Below are 9,026 nucleotides of genomic sequence, written 5' to 3' on the forward strand. Positions count from 1 at the left end.
CATATACATAAAAATTAAGTATTATCAATGGAACGTAAAAACTGTTATATTACACAAATGAATAATTATGAACAGTATATTTCATAACAAAAATGATACAAGCAGAGCACAAGAACCTCTAAATACAGCAAAGGCTTCAAGTAGATTTGTTGCTGAAAGTGAAGCTTTTGTGCACATTTAGGGACTTCAAATAGCTTGCAAAAACTAGAATTGCTACCTACACTTTAGAAATTTAATTAGGCGTTCGCCCAGGTGCGCCTTGCGCCTTAGCTGAGAAATGCACGCCCAAAGTTCAAAAAATTCAGCGAGAGATTTAAAGAAGATGAAGAATACAACAACCTACATCTATTATTCACAACAAAATATACAAATTCAGAACTTGATAACTGCTTTCTGGCTTCTGTTGTAAAAACAAAAATATTTTTTCTATTTCGTTCTCATGGTGTGGCTGTGAGCAGCGGGTAGCAGAGAAGTAAGAAACAGGTTTCCATTGTCTGTCACAATTTTAGAAACTTCAACATAGGTTTCGAGCATAATAGGAAAGAAGAAGAGGAAGGGAAGCTGTAGAAGAAGAGAGAAAAGGAAAACAAATGTGTAATTTGTTATAAAACAAAGACTATAAAAGAAATAAACTGTAGACAAATATAGATGGAGATTGATATTTTATTCAATTTTTAATGTTATGTTCATATTGAACTGAAAACTCCACTATTTATTTATAGAAGAAAGGAAACAGCTGCGAGGCTTTTCAGAAAGAAAGCAGTTGTAAGACTTTTCTTTAGCTGTTTGTGAGTTGTCTGCATGAGCTGCTTGCAACCTGTCTGTTTAATTAGAAGTTGCTGCAAATCATTTCATTGAGTTGCTTGCTACCTGCCTGCATCAGTTGCTTGTACATAAACTTCAACATAGTACTAAATAAATAATCTTTTTCAGGAAGATTATCTATAGCGAAGTAATGAATGGACATACACAATATAATATTTTTATAACATAGTTAAATTTTTTAATTGAAGACATAAATTATGATTTGGGAGAATTTTAAGGGGAAGGTATACAATTGGTAAAGAATACACTATTACCTTTGGTAAATAACAAACCTCACAGAATCCGGGTAATTAAGTTTGAAATATAGTACAAATATGAAAAAGTCCCTTGGATTATCCCCCATCGCTTTCAGTGCTGCACTACTGGGCCAGCTTCAGACCTTCGGCCCAACGGGTTTGGGCCTATTCGTGTTTTTTGGCGCCAACTTCTCCCGCCAAAACAACAACACATATAACTTCGCGGCGCTCAATCTCACTTCATTTCCAAAACCCTACAGAAACTTCCCGCCTAGTAGAAAGTGATAAACAGAGAGATAAAATGGCCGGCGAAGATTCTAACGGCGATAGTGCTCGTCCTCCGGCGGGTTCTCCGTCATCATCAGATCATAGAAACGGAAATCCGGTGTCAACTCCTGATTCTCCGACGTCCGTAGGATTCAACACTGATCAGCTCCCTTTCAACACTAGCCAAAATTACTCCGAAGAAGATGAAGCCTCTGTCGATCCCGATATCATTCGAGACGAGCCAGAAGATATCGAAGAGGAAGAAGACGGAGAGGACCTTTTCAACGATAATTACCTCGAGTTAGTACTTCTACTGTTAAATTAAATAAAAGTGTAATTATGAATTATTAAGGTTGATGTTGTTATTGATTTTTTGGAATTGGTAACGAAATTGCAGGGATTATCGGAGGATGGAAGAGCATGATCAGTATGAATCGTTGGGATTGGATGATTCGATGGAGGATGAAAGAGATTTGGATCAAATCATGGCGGATCGTCGGGCTGCTGAAGTGGAACTTGACACTAGAGATGTACAGGTCACGAACCGCAAGCTTCCTCAACTTCTTCACGATCAAGGTGGGTTTTTTATAAGTATTGTCTCTCTTAACTTTATTTTTCACTGGTTGGCGAAACTCATGTCCATGTATTTCATGGTTGGATTGGGGTTATTTACATTATATATGCAATTTATTGAATTTTCGCAGTGCTTTTCTTTTTTGCTAGAAAGCTGCCAATTCCACACAATGTTCACCATTGTCCTGAAAATAATCACATCATCTAGTGTATGTACCTTCCTTCTTAGTTACTAGTACTATAAGAAACAAAGAAACACTTTTGAAACTTGTGTTCTAAAACAAGTCTAGAAATTTCCGTGGCTATAAATAGGAGGTTTAGAGTTAAATTATTTTCAACTTTAGAAAGATGTCAATTCTTTTTAGAACAGAATAAAAAGAAGAGGGTATCACAAGGGATCTTCAAGATTTCTTTTATAGTTCTGGTATGATTATATTCCCCATTTTTCTGTTGTTTGATGCCTCCAGCATAATCTATATTGTTCTATTTCTGATGCTCCAGAGTGAACCTTTGTGGTGTGTTTAGATTCTTGTTTGATGATTAAGGGTCCCCTTTCTTCTCATGTAATCCATATATTTAGATGATAGGGCTACAATGTACAGTTACATAATGGTCAATTCATACTGGTCCACTACAAAATTGTGGGGCAGCTGTAGCCTAGCCTTTAATGTCTGATGAATGTTTTGGTGCACAAAATTAAGGGGTTTTAAAAGAAGGGGCCAAGTACTATTTTCCAAATTTGTAAATAGGAGTTATGCCATAGCCCCCTCAAATTATTTTGGTGTCTGCTACTGAACACTGGTTGATTTTTATAAACTCCCGGCCTTTAAGGTTTGACCAGCTGCTGGTAGGAGCTAATATATGTGAACTTTAACTTGTTTTGAGGTACAATTATGTGGGACTCTACTGCCTTGTGTTAATGGATTTGACTTTAGAGCAGATTGAGAGCACAATAGGTAACATTCATGTATTTGGCTGCAGATACTGATGATGACAACTATAGGCCATCAAAAAGGACTAGAGCTGATTTCAGGCCCACCAACACACAGAGAAATTTTGATGATACTGATGCAATGCCGAGTTCACCAGGCGCATCACAACGAGTAAATTCTAGCCAGGATGTGCCAATGACTGATCAAACTGATGATGACGCCTACGAGGTTTGTGCTTTCTTTAACCTTTCTACTTAGGCTAATGATAACAGAATTTCCTGAATATATCTCTTACTTTTTTTGGATTTCCCTGTAGGATGATGAAAATGATGAAGGAGAGTTTGAGATGTACAGAGTTCAGGGAACACTTAGGGAATGGGTAACTAGAGATGAAGTCCGGCGTTTCATTGCTAAGAAGTTCAAGGAATTCTTACTCACATATGTAAATCCGAAAAGTGAACATGGGGACTTTGAATATCTTAGACAGATTAATGAGATGGTATCAGGTAAAAACACTATGCTAATAACTTGTCAAAAGTCATTAGTGGCTAAATTCGCTGACTTGTCTAGATTGAATTTAGCATTTAAGAGTTCTACAGAGATTTTTTATCATTTTAGCTCTTCTTTAAATTGTTCAATCTTTTATATACAGTTAACAAGTGTAGCCTCGAGATTGATTACAAACAATTCATATATGTCCATCCCAATATTGCCATCTGGCTGGCAGATGCACCTCAGTCCGTCCTTGAAGTGATGGAAGAAGTTGCTAACAAAGTTGTCTTTGATCTTCATCCCAACTACAAGCAAATTCATCAAAAAGTCTATGTCAGGATTACCAACTTACCAGTTTATGATCAGATTCGCAATATAAGGTAAAATCCTTTACTTGTCTGCTTTTGTTGACTACTTCTAGCATAAACAAAGCTGTACTTGAATTTGTAACTCTTTGCAGGCAGATCCATTTGAATACAATGATTCGTATTGGTGGAGTTGTCACCCGACGTTCTGGTGTCTTTCCCCAGTTGCAACAAGTGAAATATGATTGCAACAAGTGTGGAGCAATTTTGGGTCCTTTTTTCCAGAACTCATACTCAGAAGTCAAGGTTGGTTCTTGCCCGGAGTGCCAATCCAAAGGACCATTCACTGTCAATGTTGAGCAGGTAAACTTTGTTTTGTATATTCCTGTAGAAAGAAAACTACAAAGTCGGTAATCTGATTCCGTTTCCTAATTGTTTTGCAGACAATATACAGGAACTACCAGAAACTGACACTACAAGAAAGCCCAGGAATTGTTCCAGCTGGTCGGCTTCCTAGATACAAGGAAGTGATACTGTTGAATGATCTTATTGATTGTGCCCGGCCAGGAGAAGAGATAGTAAGGCTCCACCTTTTCTGGCTTGTTTGTGATAACTTAATCCAAATTAAAAGAATATTTTGGCATGTGCATTATTGAGCATTACTTAAACTTATGTGCTTTCAAAGTGTTCCCAGACTTTTTTCCTAAAGACAGGAAGTGTCTCTTTCTAATGTCAGGAGGTCACAGGAGTCTACACAAACAACTTTGACTTGTCCTTGAATACCAAGAATGGGTTTCCTGTCTTTGCTACTGTGATTGAAGCAAATTATGTTACAAAAAAGCAAGACCTCTTTTCAGCTTACAAGCTAACTCAGGAGGACAAGGAAGAAATTGAAAAGCTGGCAAAAGACCCCCGAATTGGAGAACGAGTACGCACATGTGCCTTGAGTCAATTGAAAGTTCGATTGGTCCTTTCAATTTGTAGACTATCTCAGCAATCTCTTTTTCTCATGTATTTTTATTTAACACTCTCAGATATCGAAGTCCATTGCTCCATCCATCTATGGTCATGAAGACATAAAGACTGCCTTAGCTCTTGCGATGTTTGGTGGCCAAGAGAAAAATGTTGAAGGAAAACACAGACTGAGAGGAGACATAAATATTCTTCTGCTAGGTGATCCGGGCACTGCAAAATCACAGTTCCTCAAGTAAGTAGAGATCTAGAATGACCTGATTTTGAATCTATGAATACTGTAATCACCATGCAAACCTATCAGGTACGTAGAGAAGACAGGACAGCGAGCTGTCTATACAACTGGAAAAGGAGCTTCTGCTGTAGGGCTTACGGCAGCAGTACACAAGGACCCCGTCACTCGGGAATGGACCCTTGAAGGAGGAGCACTAGTTCTGGCTGATAGAGGAATCTGTTTGATTGACGAGTTCGATAAGATGAATGATCAGGATAGGTATGCAAATCTGATAGCTGTGCACTTTTAGCTGCTCTTCCCTAAATCATTTTCTGGTTATAACATTCTCCTGCTTCTCATGTTCCTTTCATCATTTATGTATTTTTGGTTTAGAGTGAGTATTCATGAAGCAATGGAACAGCAGAGTATAAGCATATCGAAGGCTGGCATTGTCACATCTCTCCAGGCCCGTTGTTCTGTTATTGCTGCTGCAAATCCTATTGGAGGAAGGTATATGAGAACTGAATATTGATGTATTGAGAAATAGGATGGTTGTGTTGTCCTAATTGTAGGCATTTTCTCCTAAGTTGATGTTACTATTTGTTGTATACCAGCTATTAGGCACCACCTTGGAACTCTAGCTTAATCCCTGCATTATAGCTGTGGTTTCCCTACATCTTTGATCGCCAGATCTTGGCTTCCTTCTTAATATTTGCTTAATCTATGCATTAATTTTAGGTTTCCATTTTCTTTTGCTGTACTGCAAGTTCGTAACATTTCCTGTCTTTAGCCTTGCTACCTCACTTGCTACCAAACATCCACTTAATCCAATCCCAACCCATGCTTTTGAAGTTGTTCTAATGTGCAAATACAATTAGGTAGAATCAAGTATTCCACTTTCAGGAATCGTTATTTATCCTATAAAGCAGCTTATGCTCTAATGTTTGTCTTTTTTCTGACATTTCTTTCCTGTTTTGGTTGAGTGACTTTTTTCTCTTAATTTCTTCTTGTAGATATGATTCCTCGAAGACTTTGACGCAAAATGTGGAATTGACAGATCCAATCATTTCTCGCTTTGATGTACTCTGTGTGGTCAAGGTTATATTCCTCATTCTGTTGGAGCCATGTCACATCTGATGTAACTTTTTCATCAGCAACTTTTGACCTGAAGGGAATTGAATATGTGCAGGATGTGGTTGATCCAGTCACAGATGAGATGCTTGCAAAATTTGTAGTTGATAGCCATTTCAGGTCACAAGCAAAAGGTGCTACTTTAGATGAGAAATCCTTTACTGATTCACGGGATGATGCCCGTGGCGCTATGGCACCAACTGACCCTGAGGTTGTCCTTATAGCTCGTTTTTTGACTATTTGTTTGAACATTATGGGTTTTTTAAAACCTGTATAAGTTTTTTTCCCCGCAGATAATTCCTCAAGAGTTGCTAAAGAAGTACATAACTTATGCAAAGTTGAATGTATTCCCGAAATTACATGATGGGGACTTGGACAAGCTCACACAGGTTTATGCTGAATTAAGGAGAGAATCTTCGGTGAGATTGTCATTCGCTGAACCTTTTTTCTTGAACTATTTTAAAGTATGTTAATTTAAACTTTTTATCAATGAGGCATTCTCTTACATATTATTTCATGTGCATGTACAGCATGGACAAGGAGTTCCCATAGCAGTGAGGCACATCGAATCCATGATAAGGATGTCTGAAGCCCATGCAAGAATGCATCTTAGACAACATGTTACTCAAGAAGATGTGGACATGGCAATTCGTGTCCTCCTAGATTCATTTATATCAACTCAGAAATTCGGGGTGCAAAAAGCTTTGCAAAAGGTAATTAATCAGCACTCTTACTGCTTTGTCTCGCATGTTAGACCTACGTAAGACATGATCGCTTGACCCTTTACCACTAAATGTTCAGCTTAGGTTTCTTTTTTCCTCATTCCTTACTTTTGGTAATGCTTATATATCTGTTGACCATTTTAATTTGGAGAAGGACGGGATAACAAAATCTCCTCCAGCAAAACCCTCCCAAAACCAAATATTTAAAGTTTCCCCTGCTTTCATAACAAGATTCATCCGATTGAAGTAGTACCAGTGTTCTAATCGAATCAGTATCAGTGTTCTCAACGTAGTGAACATTTCTTCGACTGAAACAACTGAGAATGGACCTATATGTTCTCGAGAGATTTTACACTTTATCTCACAAAACCAGCAAAACTTGTATAAAATCTTTATTTGGACTTGTGGTGGGGTCTCAATTGTTGATTTTCCAAATGAAAGAAAATAAACAAAGAAAGTAAGGAAGAAATGAATGATTTAACTCCCAAAATGTTGTTATTCCAGCTAAAATGAAATAACTAATGTAGTCGAGCTATAACAAAATTTGAGTTCAACATTTTATCAAAGACTTAACAACAAAATATTTGAATTTTAAATCCTCTTTTTATGTCTGGTGTCTGTCTAAGCTAGTCAAGTGCTTCTCTGAATTACTGAATTAATTAGGTTCCTTTCCAAATTTAGTTAGGTGGTTGTTCAATTAGAGATGTAGCCACTAAATGGTTACTTTGAGTTTCCACCGCGGCCATAATTTGAGATATAATAGTTACTAGGACCCAGGGTTCTTTACTAATACACTTTTTCTTTGTTTATTTGATCAATTTTGAGTGGCAACTATTGACACCCACTTTCTACATGTCAAATGAAGAAAATTGTCCTACAAGTTTTATTGGTTGTGTGAGTTACCATGTCAAACTCTCCAAATGTTCTGATGCTATGTGGGTGTTGGTGATACATTGATATGCCCCAGTAATAGTTCTCAGTAAAGACAGTTGAAATGGTTTTGTATTTTCATGCAGAGTTTCAAAAAGTACATGACATACAAAAAAGATTTCAATGCTATCATTCTTCACCTCCTACGTGGGCTTGTAAACGACTCAATGCAGTTTGAAGAAATTGTTTCGGGTTCTACTGCCAATCTAGACCATATCGATATCAAAGTGGATGAGCTACAAAGCAAGGTAATTATACTCACAATGCCTGATCTTCCTATGATATTGAAGCATGATCTTTATCTGTTGGTTCCCAAAGTGCGCAACTGGTTGCTAACCAATTTCCATACTAAAATCCGCGCAGGCTCTTGATTATGGCATTACTGATCTCAAAGCATTTTTCACAAGCAATGACTTTTCTAAAGCAAACTTTGAGTTGGACGAGGAACGAGGTATAATAAGGCATAAAAAGGCATCGTCTTGAAGGTTGATGATGGTGGTATATCTTGCAAGGTTTCAAGAGTTGTATTAGATACATGATATATCTGTGTTTCAGATTTAGTTATGGCTGGTTAATCCTGTGGTTTAATTTAATTGTATTCTCGAATTGTATACAAACTAAGATCTAATACTTAACTTAATTATCCGTACAACTTCCAATACATGGAAGTCAGTTGTAGCCTTCTGGCCTGTTGTGTTTCCACAAGAATTTGTTCTTTGGTTTCACTTGAATCAAGAGAAATCAATTTGATTTGGCAAAATGAAGCTTCTTTTTGGCAATATGACAGATCCTTTATAATTTCTAGTTGAATTACTTAGTCAAAAGGTCATCTTAAATTTTGAAAATAATCGTAATATAAATGAATGCTAATTATTTTTTTCTGCATAAGAAATGGATTGCAAGTTTGCAACTCCACTTAATTATCCATATATTACTAATGCTGCTCGGTGGGCCGGGCCTGAACCGGACCGGACCGGGCCCGCGGTCCTAACGGGCCTGGTGGGCCTGGTGGGCCGGTCCTGGGTGGGCCGGTCTTGGTGGGCCTCTGAGCCCGTCACGGGCTGGTCTCCATGGTTGAGCCCACGAGCCCGGGACCGTTTGGCCCGGGACCGGCAGGCGGGCCTGGGCCGGTCCTGGCGGGCCTGGCGGGCCCAACGGCTATTTTAAAAAAAAAAAAAAAAAAAAAAAAAAAATCAAACGGCCATATTTAAAATCTAGCCGTTTGGGCTGAAAATATGACCGTTTTTTAAGTTAAAAAAATGGCCATTTGGCCCCCAAACTTTATTTTAACCCCAAACTTTATATAATTACACTTTTCCCCATTTCTCAACTATAAATACCCCCTCATTCTTTCATTTTTATTCACCAATTCATCAATATCTCTCAATATCTCTCAATCTCTCTCAATCTCTCTACTACAATTACTT

At 37.8% G+C, this 9,026-nt stretch overlaps 1 protein-coding gene across 1 annotated transcript; it reads left to right on the plus strand.

The window, feature by feature from the left end:
• Positions 1-1,299: 1,299 nt before the first annotated feature.
• LOC107805831 (DNA replication licensing factor MCM2) lies at positions 1,300-8,359 on the plus strand. Its single transcript, XM_016629921.2, has 17 exons — positions 1,300-1,628; positions 1,726-1,904; positions 2,883-3,061; positions 3,150-3,339; positions 3,486-3,705; positions 3,786-3,993; positions 4,074-4,208; positions 4,367-4,558; positions 4,665-4,837; positions 4,907-5,095; positions 5,210-5,326; positions 5,830-5,914; positions 6,006-6,158; positions 6,241-6,366; positions 6,478-6,660; positions 7,686-7,847; positions 7,963-8,359. The coding sequence occupies exons 1-17, from the start codon at positions 1,363-1,365 to the stop codon at positions 8,080-8,082; spliced, it is 2,877 nt and encodes a 958-aa protein (XP_016485407.2). The 5' UTR covers positions 1,300-1,362; the 3' UTR covers positions 8,083-8,359.
• The last annotated feature ends 667 nt before the right edge of the window (positions 8,360-9,026 follow it).

Source organism: Nicotiana tabacum, chromosome 23 (genome assembly GCF_000715075.1).
Source record: "Nicotiana tabacum cultivar K326 chromosome 23, ASM71507v2, whole genome shotgun sequence".
Taxonomy (NCBI): Eukaryota; Viridiplantae; Streptophyta; class Magnoliopsida; order Solanales; family Solanaceae; genus Nicotiana; species Nicotiana tabacum.

Coding starts and splice junctions, on each gene's coding strand:
- LOC107805831 (XM_016629921.2), top strand. CDS start 1,363: ATGGCCGGCGAAGATTCTAACGGCGATAGTGCTCGTCCTCCGGCGGGT. Junction 4,559..4,664: donor ACCCCCGAATTGGAGAACGA/GTACGCACATGT, acceptor TAACACTCTCAG/ATATCGAAGTCCATTGCTCC. Junction 6,159..6,240: donor TGGCACCAACTGACCCTGAG/GTTGTCCTTATA, acceptor TTTTCCCCGCAG/ATAATTCCTCAAGAGTTGCT.